Below are 22,008 nucleotides of genomic sequence, written 5' to 3'. Positions count from 1 at the left end.
TACTGCACTTATTAAAAAGTGCTCAAAGCGTCAGTGCAACTAGCTTGACTGGAGCTTGCTTGTTGACGAGCAATTAATCAAATAATACCACTTAACACACACTTCACATCCAATTACCTGTCACACAGGATTGGATAAAAGACATTACTGGCTCTATTGTTAACATACACACAGATGCTTAATTTTGTGCCGCCTCATGATTATTATATAAACAGAAATCGGAAAATTTTCAAGGCAATGTAATGAAGACTGCGCCGTTTTCACATAAAATTAACTTAACTTGAAAGCTATTTCCGAAACTGTATAATTCATTGAGAACGCATTTTACACCCTGAGTTCTGAGTTGTTGTGAAATTTCAACTTAAGTTAATTTTAATGTTGCAAGATTTAAATAAAGAGACCAAGTCCATTAGTTTAATTTTGTTAAAAGCTTGTTTCCAACTATTTAGTTTAATGTCAGAATGAGACGCATTTCATTGTAAAGTGTAGACGTCTGAAACAATCGAAATGTAATTATTTTGAAAGCGCGACCATTCCAAAATTTAAAAAAAGTAATTACAGTTAAGATACAATTAAAAAAATAAGATTAATTCATTTACATCTCACCAACTGGAAATTATAATTACAAAGCATTGCGTCAATTTCGTTGTGTTTTGAAGCGCGGAATTAATTTTTTTAACAACAGATTTATAATTTTCGAGATTTCATTTTCATATTTACGCCAGAGCAGAGTTTAAAACATTTACGATTCTTGTCATCCTGGTATTTACTACCACGAAAGCCTGTTTTTATTAAGAGTAAGCTATTTATTGGGTGATTTAACTTCAAATATCAAATTTCGACTGGTCATATATTATATTTATCAGGTAGGAATCAATCTGTAGGCTTCGTAATTTAAAAGTTGCAGAATAGAGCAGAAAATAAAACCGATATAATCGGATTCCAGAGGGAAGCAAAATATTTCATTCTTTACACTGCATGCATTTACAAAACCTCGGCCTGCCTACAAGGAATTTGCCATAATATTTTGTTCTGGTTTATTTAGGGCGAACTGAAAACATTTGATTCCCAAATGATTTCTATTCTTCGGAGCGAAACAAAACGTGATTTTGTGGTGTTGCAGTTACACAAAAATTAAATATTTCTTTGGTATTGTAATCGTGTGTCTAGGGTAACTTGGAAATTAAAGTTTCAAAAACGTAGAAAGCAAGCAATTTTTGTATTTTCACACTTGCCGGCGCAGTCCTTTGACATAAATCACCTAATTTACAAGGCAAGCAACTTTCAGGATCTGGTGGTACGCTTGGACGAAGACATGAGCCGAATAGTAAGAAGCTGACTGAAAACGGAAACGACATTATTTATTTAGAACATTTAAGTTCCATCAACAACTGAATCATATTTCCATATTATTTTTCTTTTATTTAGTATTCACCAAACGATATCATTATTATTTTGATGTGATACAAGATTTTTTTGTATTCGGCGTCTAGCTGAAAGCAGCGGAAAATTTGTGCCTATCAAACACAAAAAAATCATTTCTCAATTCCAAGCTTCCGCGTTTCTGTACTGCACTTGAAATATCCGACAGATTCTTATGAATCCAAGTGTAAGTTCAGTTATTAATCTTAAGCTCAACGCTGAAGTCAGAGCACGCTTTTAAATCTCCTTCCGGAGAACATTCGCAGGTGGATCCTGAGTATAAATGCAAATCAGCAAGTAAATTGAATGCAACTTGTTGGCAAGACCGCAAAACCTCAAATAATTATGCAGAAAAGTTACAGCAGTTAAGATGAACTATGCATAACGACGATGACAGGACGTGAATAGTCGATTTCCATCCATAACTCATAAAAAAAAGTATTTACTTAATAGATTTACCAATAAAGAGCGTCGTATTGATTGGTGAGGTTTTGCGCGAGGGCTATAAAAATGTTATTTCGTTACGAAGATGGTCTCCAGCCTGGTTTAAAAATGACCAGTCGTGTTGAAAGACCAGAGTCCGCCCAACCTATTACTCACTAACGCGTTTCCTATCTTCAAAAACAATGTATTTAGAGAGAATTTCATTTTATCGTCGACTGTGTGTTTTTCATCTACGTCCAAAAATAAAATGTCAATAGCTAAAAATAAAAAATTATATAGTCGTACGGTTATTTATTGACAGAAGCAGATGTGTTTATTTATGTTATAAGCTCATCGAATCCTTAGATTGAATCCTTACAAAAAATCGACTTCGGAAAAATTTTATGTATGAAATGTAATCCAACATCGACGTCGAATATTTCCTTGGAGCAGATACGAAAGGTTAATTACTTAACCGTAAAGAGAATGAAAGAAATACTTTTCGTTGGTAATCGATCCGACAAAATTTCCAATTAAAAACAAGAAAATGCTCACAGATCAATTGAAGAAAACTACAAAAGAAGCAATTGTGAATAAGACAGTTCAAATTATCATTGTTTTAAGGAGAATTACAAATTAGTTTTTTTCTTTTCATTTAAAAATTAATTGTTTCTGTCAAACTGAGAGAACATGAAAATTCAAATGATATAAAGAATTGCCAGGACCAAACAAAAGATCTAATTATTTCGAAAAATGCTAGTTGTCTTGAGATTCCTTTATAAAATTATTGAAATATTGTGCAGTAATCCGGAGGTTCATAATTAAACTTGTGCGTTAAAATATTCTAAATTAATTATTCTGGAGTTGTTCTGGTAATAATTTCCTTTATTAGATGGAGTTGTTAAAATTTAATCAATGTTAACGATCGTCTTTTATGACTCGGTATAAAAATATAATTCGGAGTTAGAGCAAGAAACGTATTGTCTTAGGATCGATAATAAAAAACATCCTGTGCTTTAACATAGAGAACTTTAGTTTGTATTGTGACAGCTTCGGAAAAGGATAAATAATAATTTCTCTCTCAAAGCTCTGGAATCGAATCAACCATGAAAAACCAGGCAGCAACTTTGAACTTTTCAACACATTATGAGAGCATGGGATTTATAAAATAAATAAGGAGTGACATTTTAGAAATAAATTTCTTTAACCAGTTTAAAAAGATTCTTTCGCACTCTTTTGCTACAAAAAATTTTACCTTGTTTTTTTAACATTATTGATTAAATCGGTTGGTGGTGTTATTACTCGTACTTTAAACAAACTGATAGTAAAAATAGTATAAAAAGTTATAAAACTCCACGAGTGATTTCGAAGAGATGAATTTTTAAACAATTTCCTGAAGGAAATTCAGTTCAGTTATATTACGAAAATGAAAGCAGCTTACTGTCAAATCCATGAAATTTGAAAATATTTTCTAATAAAAAAAAACCGTACTCTAACTTATCCAAAAAAATCACGTTCAATTACGTCAAGAAATGTCCCTTGAACTTCATTCACCAACGCCATGCTCTGCTTTCGGTGTTTTCATTGTTGGAAAAGTTTCCACGTTTCGATCAATTATGAAAAACAAAACTCATCTAAAGTTTTTGAAACAGGAGTGATTTTAAAACGTTCGTGGAGCAATACGGGCCTAGGTATTATTTGATTAATTTTCGAAGCCGAGAAAAACTTTTACGTTTGCCAAATGACATATAAATATATAGTAACTCTCAATGCAAAGTTTTTCTCGAAACAAATTTTAAAATTATATTAAACTTCAACGTATTCGGACTTTGCAGATGTAAATTTCGCCAATAAATTTCGGATTATAATGATTTCTCTGCTGTACAGGCAATAAGCAATTTACGATGAAGCCTCACAATCCTACAACGTGACAATACTGAATGGAGGATTTGGGTCACAATTTATTACAGAAAAGGGCATTAAGATATGCAGCACTCGTACGTTGTAATCGGTTCCTTAGAATAGGCTCTTGAGTATGCCGAAAGGTTGTAAGTTTCCAACACGTAACATTTTTCAGAAGCACTTTATCCGAAAAAGATGTTCACGTACAAATTTTGTTTCAAATCATGTGCTGGCCTGAAATGTCTTCTTAATCAATCGCCATCTTAAGCTTGTTACGAATCTTTCAAAATCAGGATGATGTATCTAGTGAATCAAATCGTACGCCTGTCACATTTAAATATTCCATTAAGAATCCCTCCGACATAAAATTACGTTTGGGAGTTGAATGTACAGCTGAATACAGTTGCAATGATTGCCTCCAGATTTGATGTACAGAATGAAACTGGTGCCAATCTAGGATGAAAAATGTTATCCTTACCTTAGTCTTGGATCTGGCAATTCGCTGGTCTCGTGAATTTTCTGCTTCGCCAGGAATCCGATGACACCAAATTACCACTCCGATGCTCGTGTAGGTGAACAACAAGACGACCGAAGGAATTATGTACTGCAGGAACATTAGAATTTTTGTGTAAATACGCCCATATTCCACACCAACTTTCGAATAGTCTTCAGTGCAAAGGTACCTAAAAGTAAAAGGTAGATATTTCAGGATAAATAAAAAACAAAGAGTAATAAAATGCAATTCACAAATCAGTGAATATTTCGGGAGTGATAATGAGCTCGCCAGAATTGAAAATGCAACCCACAATACATTTCCAAAACCTATTTTAAATATCGTATTGTTTTAAAATGAAATTATTAATCCATGGTGGCTTTGCTTTCAATAATTTTATTTGTCACAACTGACATTTACGAAAAAGTTTAAATACGACGATTAAAACGTATTGGAACGATGAGAAAACAGACATATGGTGAATGTAATAAAAATATTTCTGCCGTTGCGCGTTTACTCAGACAATAAACATTTTCCCAAAATATTCGTTTTTTCACAATTCATTTAACCAAGCGAATGACGTTTACGTCAAAATTTACGAAACTGCACAGCTAACTATGTTTTATGTTTTTTAAATCAAGAAACAAATATCCACGTTAACTTTGCAAATGTATTGTGGGTTGCATTTTCAATTCCGTTGGGGTCATTATCACTATACTCTGTACAGATAATCAACCTTGGTGTTATCTTTACAACTGTTGAAAACTAACATTTCTTTGCCTGTCTGAAGAAAATTGACCGCATCGGGTTTAATTTACAAAAGGTTATTGGAACACTGTTACTGTACTATTTCGAATTTCAGGAAGACGCTTTACACATCAAGTGAAGCATTGTTTAACTTTTTAAAATCTGACAAATATTTGTTTTTATTTAAAATTAATAGCGTTGGGCGAAAGTTAAATTTCTGACGATCGCTGAACATTCTTTGGTTTTAAAAGTTTTAGAAGCTGATACACCAAAAAAAGCTTTAATGAAGGAGTCGATAAATGACTACACGCTCTTGATTTAGAAGCAAAACGTTAAAAGAATCCTTAAATCGAGTCCTAAAACTTCCAAACTCCGATAAGAATTTACAGCATAACCGAGAGGCTAATAAAAAAATTATTTCGTAATAAAAACATTAATTTGGCAAGTAGTTTATGCTTTTCAGAGTATCTGGCTTAGTTTGGAAGGCATCTGTCAGCAGACTTGTCACAGAATTCGTTCTAATTAAATACCGAGTCCTGAACATGTTTAATTTAAAATTTGTGTTATAGACACTGATTTGTATGTTCTGCGAATTAAAAAATTATGATATATAAATTACAACACATTTCGTAAAATCTCTTTCAGTCTCTGACTTATGAGTCGTAAACAGTTTATTAGCACTGAAAGATTTTGTTTTCATTTAGGAAAAAGTAATAAATAAAAAGAGGGAAGAAATGTGTTGAAAAGTTTGTAATATAAAGATAATGGATATTACAGTAGTCGAGAGGGTCCCGTATGGGCCATTGCGTTTCACTGTAAACTACACCACTAAACAGAAGACCTGTTTTAGGTCATCCAATAAATTCCACCAAGGATAAAGCCAATGCTGCTGACGTTGTACAAGTAATAAGTCAAATGGAAGGATGTGTTTGTTGGTAAACATCACGAAATTAACTAAAGGATATCAAGATCAAAATCACACCGATCATTATCAATCAATTCCCCGTCAGGAATTACTAGCTTTGTCTTTGTAAAAAACAAAACGATCTACTCAGAAGTTCTCGTGTAAATGTACGTAACACAAGTTACGTTAATAATTTTGGCGTGGTTTAGCATCATACATTAAATGCGTCGTCCACATCAAAGCGTAGCTTAAATGATGTAAGAAGCTTTCATATTTCATTTTGATAATAAGAATAAATCTGACTTTAATAGTATTTTACAGTAGAAGTCCGTTAGGATAGCCTTTACTGCCGAGCCAGAGATTTTGTGAGCCGAGCTCGCAGAGCGAGTCGAATAATACTGGCGAGGCTGTAAAGGCCCTAACGGACGTGTATTGTACTAGTATTTTACAGTAGAAGTCCGTTAGGATAGCCTTTACTGCCGAGCCAGAAATTTTGTGAGACGAGCTCGCAGAGCGAGTCGAATAATACTGGCAAGGCTGTAAAGGCCCTAACGGACGTGTATTGTACAATAGTTTTTGTAATATCTCTACGATTCGTTCACAATTATCTTTTTGAAATACATTTTTTTCAACGCCATCGAAAAAACCGAATGATTAATAAGTGTGCGGAGGACGTCGTCATGTCGACAGTTGTTTGTGAAAAAAAATTGTTTCAATGTTGTTTGTCAGATTTGTTCAACGCTTAACTTTCCGTTGAAAATAAGTGAATGAAATCAATAAAAAACCGCAATCAAGATATTCCCGATGTCCTGAAGTGAGGTCACCGTTATTGCCTGCAAAATCGCGCTTGTGTTAGTGAAGCATCATCTTCGATCTTGTCTCCATTTGCTGCTGTTTGTCAGATTTGTTCAACACTTAACTTTCCGTTGAAAATAAACGACTGAAATCAATAAAAAATCGCGATCAAGATATTCCCGATGTCCGGATGGCCGCAGAGCAAGTGAGGTCATCGTTATTCCCTGCAAAATCGCGCTTGTGTCGGTGTTAAAATTCTGAAGCATCATCTTCGATCTCGTCTACATCTGCTAGTGACATACGGATTTCGATTAATTCAAGGTTTGTCCCATAACATTAAACATTAATTATTGTACCAATTGTAAAAAAGTTGAAAAATAAAGTTTAGATCTACGTTGCTATAGTTATTTGGTCATTCATAACGGCCGCTCCCGCTCATAACGGACACCCTTAACGGACTCCGGCCGTTATGAGGTTGTTTACATGGTGACAAACAGTCCGGATATCCACCTTTAACAACTAGATATTACAAAAAATAGTTTTTGTAATATCTCTATGATTCGTTCACAATTATCTTTTTTAAATACATTTTTTTCAGCGCCATCGAAAAAACCGAATGAATAATAAGTGTACAGAGGACGTCGTCATGTCAACCGTTGTTTGTGAAAAAAAATTGTTTCAATGTTGTTTGTCAGATTTGTTCAACGCTTAACTTTCCGTTGAAAATAACGAATGAAATCAATAAAAAATCGCAATCAAGATATTCCCGATGTCCGGAAGTGAGGTCATCGTTATTGCCTGCAAAATCGCGCTTGTGTTAGTGAAGCATCATCTTCGATCTTGTCTCCATTTGCTGCTGTTTGTCAGATTTGTTCAACACTTAACTTTCCGTTGAAAATAAACGACTGAAATGAATAAAAAATCGCGATCAAGATATTCCCGATGTCCGGATGGCCGCAGAGCAAGTGAAGTCATCGTTATTCCCTGCAAAATCGCGCTTGTGTTGGTGTTAAAATTCTGAAGCATCATCTTCGATCTCGTCTACATCTGCTAGTGGCATACGGATATCGATTAATTCAAGGTGTGTCCCATAACATTAAACATTAATTATTGTACCAATTGTAAAAAAGTTGAAAAATAAAGTTTAGATCTACGTTGCTATAGTTATTTAGTCATTCATAACGGCCGCTCCCGCTCATAACGGACACCTATAACGGACTCCGGCCGTTATGAGGTTGTTTACATGGTGACAAACAGTCCGGAAAGCCACCTTTAACAACTAGATATTACAAAAAAAAATTTAATCAAAGCAGGAAGAAAGAAAGGCGGTTTAACGTCAGGGGTAAAAGTATAGCCTACTTTGCGTGTCGTGACAAATACAAGTTCAGTTAATTGCATATCCTCTGGACGTCACTTGGTCGTTTAAAATTTTCCACAACAATTTTAAATTGAATAAAAAATATTGAAGTGACCGTATCGAATATCAATTTTGAAAACAGCAATTTATGAATGGTTTAGAAATTTTTATGTAGTAGGCAACAACTCATAAAGTGGTGATGTCAATAAAGTTCCCCGTTTAATATTTGGAAAAGTTTTTAACGAAACCCGCCAACTCTGAAACATTCTTTTCAGTTCATCTTTTCTACCAAAAAATCCACATCACTTCACCACACTATCATACGGACAGGATGAAAGAGCTGTAGCCTGCAGCATTTCCCATTTAATATTGTAATGCTCTAATATTCAGCCAATGTACAATAGAGTTCCAAATATTTCCCGTGCATTGTATTCTCTTTATGACTTCAGGGTGAACAAGTGAATGATTCTATCACCCTGAAATTAACAGAACCATCGCAGAATTATTCGAAAATTATGCAAAATATGTTCTCTTTGATTGTAGATCTGTAATTACAGTCTCTCAACAAAACAACTGACGTGTAGATATTAATCTGAATATTATTAATTTAATGAAGGATTTGTGCGTAGGAATTCATTATCAGCTTTGTCACCTGACAATGATATTGACCTTTGGTGTTATCACTGCCCCTATCATATATTACAAATTGTTTATACTCAAGTCATCACCTTCTATGATTTATTACGAAATTAATAAAATTAATTTGCTCACGAGTACAGATAAAATCGTTTATGTACAGAGTGGATGACAAAAGCTTCAACACTTATCTATTTTAAGAAGATACGCCCGGATTCGGTTTTTTTAGGTGCTAGGTGGCTTCGATAATTAACTTTACTCTTGTTGGAATATTAACGTCTCTAAACTTCACATACTTAATCATAAATTCAAAATTAATTAGAACCCGTGAAAGCCCTAAAATTGAAAATTTAATTAATAGGTGCAAACAAAACCACTTGAGCGTACTATTAAGGGGTTTACAAAATATCAAGACATCAAATTGCCTTAAATTTGTTCTGATTGTGAATAGGTACAATGTACGCAATTTTCGTTTTTGTGAATAAAATGTATTAATTTCTTTTAAAAGACGTAAACGTAAACTGTTTATTAACCAAGTTTTCAGTAATGTTTTGTTAATTGATTGAATTAATTTTATCCAAAATATGTTGTGAAGTTTAACAACTGCGTGGAATTCAAAGAAAAGACGAAGTAAACAGCTGTCTATCTCACTTCGGTTTCTAAAATGTAAATTATAAACCAACCGGATACAATTCAAATTTAACAAAATAATTGAATAATTATTATTGTTACATGTTCATTTGCTTAACCATTCTAAATAATTTTTTTTGTTTCATCTATTATTTGGATATTTTGACATTTTCAGTTAACTCATTCATTAATCATGTTACACTGATTGAAAAAAGCTTCTCTTATTAAATAAATTTGAGGAAGAAAAATATCGAAAAATATTTGTCAAAGCTTCTAATTTCAAGTACATGTTAGGTAATTTGTGAATTTGAACCGCTGTTGAAAAACAACTTGTGCAAAAAATTGATGAAGTACTTATCTGAATGCCAAGGTTTGAATGAAATTTCATTTTAAACCTCCGAGGCCGAGTAAAATAAATACGTTGATGCATATGGATGCGATTGCTTCAAACTTAATTAAGTATGATTAAAACTGCACATATGTGTACATTTCAGATTAAAATGTAAGTGATGTGTGAACACACATTTGCCAGGAAACAAAAATATGATTTTGATGAAGTCTTTTACAATAATTCGCCCTCATGAAATTTAATTACTCACTTTGATTTTAACTGCAAGTTTAATTAATGTAACAGCTGAATCTATTCTCAGATTTGTAGTCAAGAACATACGTACATACATACATACATACATAATCCATTCTCGTCTAATGTTAGTCAAGAACAATATGCATTAAATTAAGTTGCGAAAGGAATTTCAATTTCACACATTGCATTGTAGTAGTACACAATTTGACATGTAAGCTTGTTGCACTGACAGCTCCGCCGAGAAAATAATTTATGTGAGCTTCATTCTTGCATGGTGTACTGTTTAAACGTACTATTCAGCCAGGTACGTACAAGAACTAGTCAATATTTCGTAAATATATACAAGGTTATTCACGCAAGATGACGAGCCTGACCAGGTAAAAATGCAACCCAAAATACAATTTATAAAGTTATCTCGATCGCTATTACATTATCATAATGCACATAAAACATAGATAGCTTTTAACGTCAGTCTAATGAATGTCAGGTTCTGACAGAAAACTACCTTTCTCAACAATAATAAGCAATTAAAATCACAAAAGTAATGGGTAAGTAGGATTATGTCGATTCTGTCATCATCAGAAAACATTTTCAAATACTAAATATGAACGAAAAATGCAATGACAGATATATCTTTCAAACTAATAGAATACCTACTTGGATTCCTGATTTAATTTTTAAATACCAAAACACAATGAATGCTTTGTAAAATGTATTTTGGGTTGCATTTTTAGCTGGTCATCATACGTGAATAATCCTGTAAATATTCTTTGTGCAAATCTACATTCCATCAAGTCACGTGTATTTTAAACTCCCAAGTGAAATAATTATAGTAACACTAATAACACGAGAGGAACATTTTCACTTGTCATATCCTAATGTGATTCGTTTAAATTACGCAAACATGTCGTGACTTTCCAAAAGAATTAAAATTACATTTTCAACTTGTCTCAACGTCAACTACAAGTTTGTTCTTGATTGTAAATGTTATGAGCTTCCAGAATATTTTCGCCTAACATTCAAATTAATTACGATTTCTAGAGTTAATAAAAGTACAATTAAGAAATTTCATTTACATAATTTGTACTCCGTCGCTTAGATGAATTATTATGTCAATCATAAGGATCATGAGAGAGAAACGATTCACGTCAGGATTAAATAGTTAATGGCATGTAGATGCACGTACATCGCATTAGTGGTAATTGCGGTGGATTTGATCGTCTTCGATTCATTCCTTGGAAGTTGTTGGAAGTTAATCTTATATCTAGAGTTTCCTGTACGCACTCAGAATTCATAATATCTAAATTACATCAATTAGAGTAAAATAAATGAAACGAAAATTAAAAATGCTGTTACATAAACTTGTGTTATTTTGTAACGGGTTACTATTAAAATTTTCACTTGGAGTTGGCTTTGAACGAGTTTTTATTTTTTCTGTTACTTTAGACACACGCAAGAACGAACGACAAATGCATAACCTATAAATTTTGGGCGGCATCAACATAACATGAAACGCCAAATTAAGAGAAAAAACCACCGCCGTCTTGATGATTGACATATTTCACTATACATCTGCCTGGGCGAAGCTTTAGTGCCTGTGATCTCCACGGCGCCACTTTAGGGGGGAATGTCACTAAATAATCATAACCTCACAAACAAATGTTATGAATTCAGTGAAGTTGTCAAAATGCAGTGTCAAAGACTCAAAGAGTGTCGCAGTTTAAAAGTAGCTTTAATAACAACAATTTTATTAATTTTGTTGATGCTAGTTCTGTGTGGTGTTTCTGGTTTTTAGCATTTTGCTGTTAGTGTTTATGAACTGGCTTTTTTATCACATTAGAACCGATATTGCGGTAAATGCAGCAACAACAAATTCCTATTTCTAGATTAATATTAAAATTATAATCTCATTCTTGGATTTGCAGTACCTACATTATTTCCTAAGCGGGTCATTTCAGATAAAGATGGGCCCACAACAAAACAATTACCTATATTTGCTTAATTAATCCGTGCCATTCTTGGTGGAAATGAGTGGAAAGGATATTTTACGTTTTGTACAGTTTTGAATATAATATCATTTTGGGCAAATTATTATTCTATGAATTTGCACTCGCCACTGACCGAGATATTTTCAGAAAACGCGGCGCCGAAAGTTCCCTCCCGCACAACCGAACCAGTGCGCAACATTTTGCTTTTGCCATTTAGAATATCCAAACTGTAACTACAATTAAAGTAATGTATCATTTATCACTGGACAACTACGCATGACTGCATGCATCATGCAGATACATGTGTGTGGACTGCATCTTGGACTGCATGTCAAAATTGTCACGATGCACATGACGATGTAATAGAATGACAGTTGCTAACAGCAACCCCCGAAATCAACCCTAAACGTCAGAATCATGAGAACATAGGATTTTTCGGTCTACGCCCAGGCCGCTATAGACACTCTGACTATCTAGCAGGTCGTGGAAAAAACATTTATTGAAATGTCAAACTTGTCAATGTCTAAGGTGCAACGGAAAATCAAAGAATGATCCATAGCCAACCCTTAGTGAAAATTTTAATAGTCACCCGTTACAAACGCATCATTTTATTGGTAGTTCAGATTGCAAAACAAACTTCATCATCACCAGCAAATAAATATGATCATAAAAGGAAGATGGCATTCGTACCACATCGATCTTCAAATTGCAGATTTTTTATTTTTTTTTAATAATGTCCTTCAGTTTAATTATTCTGGGACAAAAACAACACCTCTTTTGTTAAACTGGTATTTTGACCGAAACTCACAATACATTTTTTAACTATGAAAAAGTACTTTCGTTTTATAAAAGTTTCAGGTGTATGAGAAAAAACCGCCAATCGTGGAACGCTTTCGCACAAACAAATTTTATCCGAAAGAGCATTCATGTGGCAAACTCGGGGCCATTTAACAGTTTGATGTATGTTGAAATTTAAAATTTTGTTTTCAATGACTGAAACGTCCTTATCAGCATATGGAATTGCATCTACATAATATACAAAAATATTTCTTTTACACCCACCCGTTTTGATTTTACTACTGATGAGTTGCCCGACATAAAAATGTCGACAGATCGAATGGTTTATTATTCAAATTCGGACCAACCACACAAATAATAATAAATCGAAATGAAGTTCAAAATACGCAGCTGATCCAACTGACTTTATCGTCAGTGATAATCGTCCAATTAAAAATATTTTGTTAAATATTAATGCTCCATCATTCCGGCAGGTACAGTTTCAGCTGAATTTTATGACATTATGTAATTTGTCGGATAAAATTAATCCCGTTTTCACATAATGTGGAGTTTGTGTGTGTCATTGTTGTTACGTAGGCGCTTTATAGCCGCCCAAGAATATGAATAAAGAGATTTATGCTATCGTTTTGACATATGGAATGTGCGTATATTATTCTAGCACGGCCGCTTGAGTTTAATTTGTTCTTATTTGCACATTCTAGAATGGCGTCACTTTTTTCACACGCTGATAAAAAAACGGTGCGTGATGGAAAATTTTCGAGATCATCACCTCGATCAGCATATTTCCATATTTTTATGATGAGTTTTCAGACAGCGGAAATTCAAGAATAAAATTCTTATCTGCATGCGGGTATATCACCAGGAACAAATAGGGGGGCTATTTTATTTTATTAATCAAAGAAATATTCTACCCAGTGAAATCGTGGTTACTAAACGCACTTTTGTCAATATTTACGTCTGAATCAATTTTTTAGTTTATTTTTGTTTACAATAAAAGTGTAGATTATCTTAATATTTTCCAGTGAAAGTAAATAGTACGGATGGAATATTTTCGAGTTTTTGCAAAAGAGGATATAAAAAATAAGATGTGAAGGCATATTTGCTTCAGCCTACAGTATTCTCGTACGTCTGAAAGGACGCCAGTTGGGAAATAGTGTCGGTCTAATTTGAACCTACGAGATCCCTGCACCTATAAACTTCGTATTTAACGTAAAATCGATGCTTTTCAGCGATTCAAATTCTTCTTTGCAAGTGCAATAAAAGTGAGCAATGGATTGCAGGTTTCTTTTGTGTACAAAAAAATTCTCCTTACTTGTCGCATTGTTCGTAGAGACTTGTCCCCAAGCTGGCGATGTCGTTTGAGAGTGTTGCGAATGTGCCACTGGGAAGGACCGTAATGCCCGCGATGAGCCAGACCAGCATGATGATGGAGGTGGCGAAACTTTTCGAGATCCTCGGCTTCAACGGCCACATGATGATCATGAACTTGTCGATGCTGATCGCCACCAGAGTGTAAGCGCTGACGAAGACCGACAGCGCTTGGGAGTAGCTGACGATGGGGCAGAGAACGCTTCCGAAGGGCCAGTACTGTTTGAGGAGCGAGACCGAGGTGAAGGGGACGCAGAGGATGGTGATGAGGACGTCACCGACGGCCAGATTCATGATGAAGTAGTTCGTTACTGTTCTCATGCGAGGGGAGGAGAGGACGATGTAGCACACGAAGCTGTTGCCGATTAAAGACACCACGAATATAATAGCGTACATGGAATAAACTGCACTCTGAAAGTACACCGAGGCAAGGGTGCTGTTAGGGTGGATCACCTCGCAATCGTGAATGAAGGTGTCATTATCTTCAGTCAAGTTGTATTCCATCGTTTATGACTGCTCTGGTTCGTTCTTCAAGAGATGATGATAATTCCGGTCCTGACCCAGCAACTCATCCCGCCCACGAGCTCTTCCCCACCACCCACATGTTCGGCTCACTTAGCATCATCTGCAATAATAAACAGTGTTTACTTTGTTTGTGAAAACAGTTTGAACGCGCTACTAAAAAACATTACCCCCCAACTGATTCAAACCGTGATAAGGAACCGAGGGACAAATAATTGCTTCATTTATTTTGTTTAGATTTGGTCAAGCTCTACCGTACGGGCAACCTTTAATAATCATTATTGTTGATCCCTATTTTATGAGATGGAAAAGTGGGCTTATCGCAATATTATAATCATAAAATTTGTGCTTAATAAAATACTGCAAAATTTGCAATGTACAATAATTCAAATCATAAATCTTATGCAAAAACTTTCAGCTTTAAAGCAGCCAAAAAAATGCATTAAATAACTTGGTGGAGGCGCCGGGCAACGAAATAAGCTTACATAAAAAGGAAATGAGTTATGACTGCTTACGGTTTGTAAACTGCAAAATTACTTAAAACTTTTTATTAGACAGCTTCTGTGCACAAGATGTGAAATTCTATTTATAATTTTTGGGTACAAAACAAGAAAAACTAAAATGTTATTAAAAATCCAGTACTGATATAAATAGAAATGAAGGGTTTAAATGTCAATTTTTAATTAAGTTGAAGGAGTACATCTACTTATATTCTGAGGGAAGGAGGGTGTAATACCACAAATTACTTCGAGTATTGGTGAAGCCGTCGCAAGATTGAAGAGGATTAGGAGCTCGCAAATGCTCCAACCATGCAATTATTTAGCAAGACATTTAAGACTACAAGCACAGAGCGTTGATCTCACTGCGAGGGTTTTTGTGCCCACGATTGTCAAAAATCCATTTTTAGAATTCTGACGATTCTTAAGAAATATAAGCAGGACAATTTTCACAGGACAAGAAACACACTCAAACAAATTGAATGTTAATTTATTTCGGGTTTATTTTGAGACCAACAGTCGCCCCCGTTTCAAAATGCGGCATAATAACCCGATAAATATGTCCAAGTAGAGAAATAATACATACATTTTTTTCGAAGTTTTGCGAACGCACGTATAAATCTTGTTTAAATAACGATTACATAATGGACTCTCTGCATCAAACACATGTTCTGTTCTCAAAAGATCTCTATCAAATTCGTGTTTTCCTCAAACTGAGTTAGCGAACGAATTGAGGCGAATATAACCGCAAAGAGAAAAAAAAAACAAAAGGGGCATTTCTATGTTGAAAAAATATCGTTTAAATGGACAGAGATAATATTTAGCTTGTGCTCTGGAGTGATTATTCCGAGTTGAAACCCCAGAATATTATTCAAATTCTTAATTATTTAAAAGTCGCCCGAAAATATGATGGTGTAAAGTGGTTATAAAAACGAGGTGTATTGTAAAAAATTGCTCTCCCGACGGCAATATTTAAATTTGAGGTGTAATCTCTTTAAGCCTTGGTTAAAACGCGGATTAATTATGCTGAGCTTTTAAAAAAATTATAATTTCAGAGTGAGATTGCTTAATTTTGTTGGTTAAGAGTGAAATTAGGTAGAGATAATTAGAGAATCTTGTCTCACATTTATTTCTGTCGATGGAATGAAATCACTTAAAACAAGATCTGTCACAGCGATCATAGAAACATTAAATGTAGATTATCCGATGACTAGCAACAAAAACTAAATTGTCACTGTTCAATTTAAAAAAGTCCCAAGAAAGCCAATGAAAACGAAAAAACTTGATGCTCGGAGAGATAGAGATCGATGGTACTTAAATGCCAAGTCTTGAAGAAAAAGCAACTGGAAAAAACTTTCAACGATTTTTCTCATTATGCTACCCGTTGCCAAAAGAACGTGTTAAAAGTGCAAAGACATCGTGAGAGAACTTTCAACATTAATCAAACTATTTTTTCCATCTGTTAATAATATTACTGCTGATTTACAGTTGTTATACAGTCTGCAAATACAAACATATGTACGGGGTCATTATAAATAATTGTCTCTTCGCAGTAGGCGTTGGTGACGTAGTTGAATGTGCCGTAAGCTTTATAACATGAGTGAGACTAGCATCGCCGATAGGTAGCGCTGCTGGCGGTAGTGTAAATTTGTCTACTAGTATAGTTTGTCTAACGTTGCGAAGCTAGCGGCACATCCCAAATTTGTGTGGGTTTTCAACGCCAACTGCGATGGGACAATCATTTATAATGACCCTGTAGTTAAATGATATATCCTAATTTAACAATACTAAAAGTTAGAGAGTAACTGTCCTGCCAACAACGTTTTCTGAATTTTTATTGAATGTCCGGTCTGCAACTTTTTTCGTGACAAATTAAATTTCTTGCTATACTTATTAATTGTGTCCTAAAGTTTGGTGCAGATGTTGTCGAACCATGTGCAATAAATTATTTTTTGAAAAGTTTCTCTTGGTATTTTATTTTAAACTGAACCTCCACTAAGAGTTTTTCAAATAAATCGTACTTACAATGAGAGTAAAGTAATAAGAGAAAATTTGTTAACGAAAAAGTAAGTGGGAACAACGTGTACAAATTATTTAAATGTGTTACACCTTCTGGCTCACGAAACAAGCAATCTACAATAGCAAAAAATTGAGCTTTATTTCACGATTACAGAAAGCCTTCTTTCACATTCAAATTTTACTTGGCCGTTAATATGCAGCAGTGCTTTCGAGTTTATTGTGTTAAGCAAAAACAATTTTATGATTTATGCCGCAGCCTTGTCAACGAGATAGATTGCGATGATAATAGAATTTAATACCGCTAATGGCAAATCGATTTAATCACCAACACCGGTTTCCTGATGGTCTCTGAGACGACTCAACCTAAGAACAAGTCTTAATCAATGATTCGTTTGCACGAGACAGAATTCTGGTTGTTATTGGTCTACAGCAGTGCCCATATTTGCATTTCAGTCATTAGTTCATGAGGTAAGCTTTCAAGTGGGTGTGTGCAGGAAAGGTAATTATCAACTTAATTACGAAGAGGGTCCATTACCGAGTGACAATAAGTAAATTGTTGCAAAACTCCCCAACTCCTAAGTCACGTGTAAAGAAGTTGTTTCATTGGACTGGTTCGTCGCTGACGACGTCACACGTGCCAATTTGTCTGTTTTACTATCCTTGACACTAACCCAGCAAAGTGGGTGCGAGCAAACATAATTTTTAGAATTTTGTAATCTAGTTTTCTATGATACTTTTATTGATCGCAGAATAAACTTGTAGGTATGTTTTATGATCATTTTTATTATATTGAATTGAATGAATGTACTATGAAATCAAAACGACACGGAATTATTAATGAATTATGGTAAATGGTGTTTTTCGAGACAAAAATGGCATCAATATGCCTTTTTTAAAAAAGAGGATAGCAAAGCGATTTTATACGAATATGATGATTGATGAATTTTCAAATATGCTAATAAAAGCTGGTCCATTTGATTTTAGTTTTTTTTTAAAGTTCCTTGTCCGAATTTAAGTTTATTAATTCCATCTAAATCGTATCTTTTTAGTAGGTGGAATATTTATGCACTTATGTGTCAGAAATGTCAGTTATGCAAATATCCACTTACTAAACTCGCGCACTGTCAAAGTGTTTGCAAGTTGCAGCACTGCCGTTCTGAGACTAAATCCCTATTGGTTATTTTATTCCACTAACCAATAGGGAGGTCGCATTTCGTTGCAGGATTTCGTAAATGGCGCGCGCATCCGCCTACCAGGAAAAAATAGACTTTAGTAATTTTTACTTTAACGTTGGAGCAAAAATTTGAAATTTCAGATTTGAAGTTAAGTATAAAAAATTCGCTTTCTTTCATTCAAAGTATGTATTACTTAAACGAAATGGCTGAACAAGAAGAAGATATGAAACGTAACAGAATACTGTTAACGTCTAAAGAGAAGCACGATATTGTAATTATTGTTTGGAAAGAAGAGAATTAACTCCATTATCATAACCAAACTTTCCTTGTTGACATTTTTATAACTAGATTTTGTGTATAGGCAAGTGAAAATGTATGTCACCATAGATACACTGTCAAAAATTTGACACTGACAGTGCGGGAGTTTAACAAACGGATAGTACTGTTAACCAGACACAAACTGACACAAACTGACCAATTAAATTTGTAATTCACATTAGGTCAAATTTCATTTCCCATTTTTTTTGAAGTAAACTGTAATTGAACATGTTTTTTTTTAACAAAGGGTGCCTTAGATATTTTCTTCGAGAATGGGAATCGTTAGTTAGTTATTCTATTTTTAATGTAAAACATTTCAAACAAAGAAAAAAAACAAAGATTTTTTGTTTATAAATTTTAGGTTAGCTGTCAACATGCTTTACACTGTACATTGTCAATTTATACTTTAACAAAGCAAAACAATATTGACGGTTTCCAGCGCTTTTCCAGCCCAGGATTAAAACAGGGTAGAATCCTTAAAATTTTAACTGTTGCAGTTGAAATTTCAAAAGCTACAACTGGTTATTTGAATGATAATGATTGAATTTCCATTTGTGCCGTATGACAACTTTCGTTAATTTTAAAGTCAAAACATCAGAATTGTCCCTTAATAAATTCTTAAACTGATTTTGAAATGCAAAATTTAAGCGGATAATTGTGTTTCCAGATAATTCGAATTTATATGCGACACAAATGGAATTTTTATACACAAAAGTAAGTTACATTAACTGTGCATACTCGGTAGTAACATGTTTCTATTTATTCAGTAATTACAGAAATTAAGATACATTTCTCCCTTCTGTACCAATTATGAAGTTTGAATTAATGATACATATTGCTTATACAATTTCGCAATACAAAAACGATGGATGGTATACTTCGTCCAGCGAGAGATTGAAGATTTTAAATTGTAGGCTTGTAACCCAACACTGCAAAATGCACTAGAATACATTAATGAGAGCATAATTTCAGGGCAAAAATGTTACTGCTTGAAGGATATATTTCAAATTTTATGCGCGCTAGGTACTACTTTCTCTGCGTGGAATTTAGTGATTTCTATGTCAACCAATCTCTCACTGAACAAACTATAACAATGTTAATTCGTCATGATCTTGTGAAAATGTTATTTGGAAATTTCTAACAGATTACACACCAACATTTAAAAACCACCATTTAAAAAAAAAGTTACAAATATTGTCAGCGCAAGACGTATATTTGAATTTTGAACTATAAATTAATTATTTTACCTTCTACATTTAAAAATATTTGCAAGTTTCACAAACTATTTCAATCTTCTTGGTTCAATCAGTAGAACACTTACATTTAATAGGACACTGACAAGTTAAGAACAGGTGATTATATAATATCTACGCATAATTTAACACTTAAAAACAATTACGTTCATGTTAAACAAGAAGAAGGTCAACGAACACCAACCTTAAATATGTTTAGTTATATTTTATCTAACAAATATACAGGTATATATAAATTAAAAGAAAAAAAAATGGATTTGAGATAAGCTTGCGTTTAAATTAACTCGACCATACTGATTAACTGATTAACTGAATTTATTCTGTGTTGGACATGGAACGTGGAACCTAAAGCTAGATAAGACAAAGTCCGGGCAAAAACACCTATAAACACAGTTCCGGGCGGTCTTCTAACGGAAATGATTATGACAAGACATCAACGAACATTGAAAGACCGGTATATCAAAGGCTTTTTTGTTTGATCTTGTAAGATCGTTGAAGAACGGTCATTATACGGTAGCGAAATATATTTGGTATTCGTTACTTCTTCATGAAAAACAAACAAATGTAAATCCCTGGCATGACTGATGTACTTACGTTTCAGTAACCTGCAGTTGTGGTCTTTCATAAAGACCGTAAAGCAGCTAGATAAAATTAAAATTTTTGTTGCATATTTGTGATGCAAATTTAAGTTTCAATTTGCCTTTTATGGGTGTCTGCTGCAACAGTAGATACCCTATCAGACTCAACTCATTAAATTAAATAATTACCGTTGCTACATTCTCATTTGCATGAACACGTTATCTAATTCACTACGTGCAGAAATAATTTGCATCGAAAATTCTGATAGTGGTGTTTGTTGATTTTGCGAATCATCTCCAATTTGAAGCTCTCTCATTTTGAATTAATTACAGAAACATCACTACCATTCTTAATTACATTCAAATGCAGAAAGCTTGTTATAACATTAGCGGAAAACGCGGAATAAACTTGATTTATGTGAAAAATGTGCGCAGCTTTCACACAAATTTCCAAGCACTTTGCGCCTTTAATTCGGTTCATTTATACTTCATTATTAAATTATGTTTGGGTTTCAAATATGTTTTTTCACACAATCGTAAAAGCCATTCATCACTCTCCAATATAAAAAATGTTCGCTCATAAAAGCACATTGCACTATTATTAAACAACGTGTTAAATTATGTGGTGACAGTTATTTAACACGAAATGTCACTGCACGCTAATAATAATAGCATTTTATAGCGAGAAAAGATGAAATGATAGCCTAGTCGCCTAGTGATAAAAAATATAAAAGAAAATAATACATAAATACCTAAAATAAAAACTGCTTTGTATGAATAAAGCACTCGCTGAAAGAAAAATAAATATGTATGAAAATTTTTCTAGTGAATTATTTTTTGTAGTACCTAGTAGTTTGAAATTAAACGAACATTTACAAGATTGCATACAATTTAAGTTTATGAAACCGTGCAATTATCTTACTTCAGCTGCATCAAAATTTATTGTCGTTTCTCCTTGAAACTATTCCTGTCAACTCCAAAAGCGTGAAGTTACATTATGTATCTCATAATCTCGTAACATCTGTTTAAAGTCTTGAAAGCATGAAAAATGTTCTATTATGCAGTTGGCTAGGTAAATTTGGGATGTATGCATTTTCACTGCAAGGGTAGGTTAATTAAGGAATAGCAAATCAATAACAAGAAAGAACGGAAATAGATCTAATTGCACATTCGAACGTTTCTGTTGAGGTGAGAAAGGAGAAAGATAACTCTTTTATAAAAAATGTCAGGCTCTAATGGTGTAAAAAATTAATTCGAGTTTCAAGTGTGTTAAGTAATTTTGGTACAAAATTTGCCGATTACGCTTTTACAATCTAATTAATGAACATCCCTGAAAATATGACGATTTTGGAATCTACTTGTACAACATTTAATTGTTATGTATTTTTAGTAATTTCTTAATTGAGAAATTTCTTCGGCATACGTTAATTTCTTAAAAAGAAAAAAGTAGTAAATATGTTGTGTATTGTACATTCATTAAATTCATGGAACACAATTATAGTGCAATAAATTCTAATGACAGTAAACATCTTTAATTGAGTTTTTTCAGACATTTACGGTTACCTTTGTTGGCATTATTATGCCTGAACATTAAGTG

General features: G+C 33.7%; 1 protein-coding gene across 3 annotated transcripts in view; it reads right to left on the bottom strand.

Annotated features, from left to right (window-relative positions):
- RYa-R (RYamide receptor) overlaps positions 1 to 22,008 on the bottom strand; it is a 51,194-nt gene that overhangs the window by 22,307 nt on the left and 6,879 nt on the right. For 2 of the 3 annotated variants that reach the window (XM_069053498.1, XM_069053497.1), the window contains exons 2-3: positions 13,994 to 14,674; positions 4,226 to 4,430 (exon numbers count right to left, since the gene is read on the bottom strand). In XM_069053498.1, the coding sequence (XP_068909599.1) occupies positions 4,226 to 4,430; positions 13,994 to 14,553 (765 nt within the window). In that variant the 5' untranslated portion in view covers positions 14,554 to 14,674. Of the gene's footprint in view, positions 1 to 4,225; positions 4,431 to 13,993; positions 14,675 to 19,827; positions 19,927 to 22,008 lie in introns of those variants that run through there. The other variant, XM_069053499.1, reaches the window with a different exon arrangement.

Source organism: Tenebrio molitor, chromosome 7 (genome assembly GCF_963966145.1).
Source record: "Tenebrio molitor chromosome 7, icTenMoli1.1, whole genome shotgun sequence".
NCBI classification, from domain to species: Eukaryota; Metazoa; Arthropoda; class Insecta; order Coleoptera; family Tenebrionidae; genus Tenebrio; species Tenebrio molitor.
This window is presented reverse-complemented; position numbering and strand designations above follow the sequence as displayed.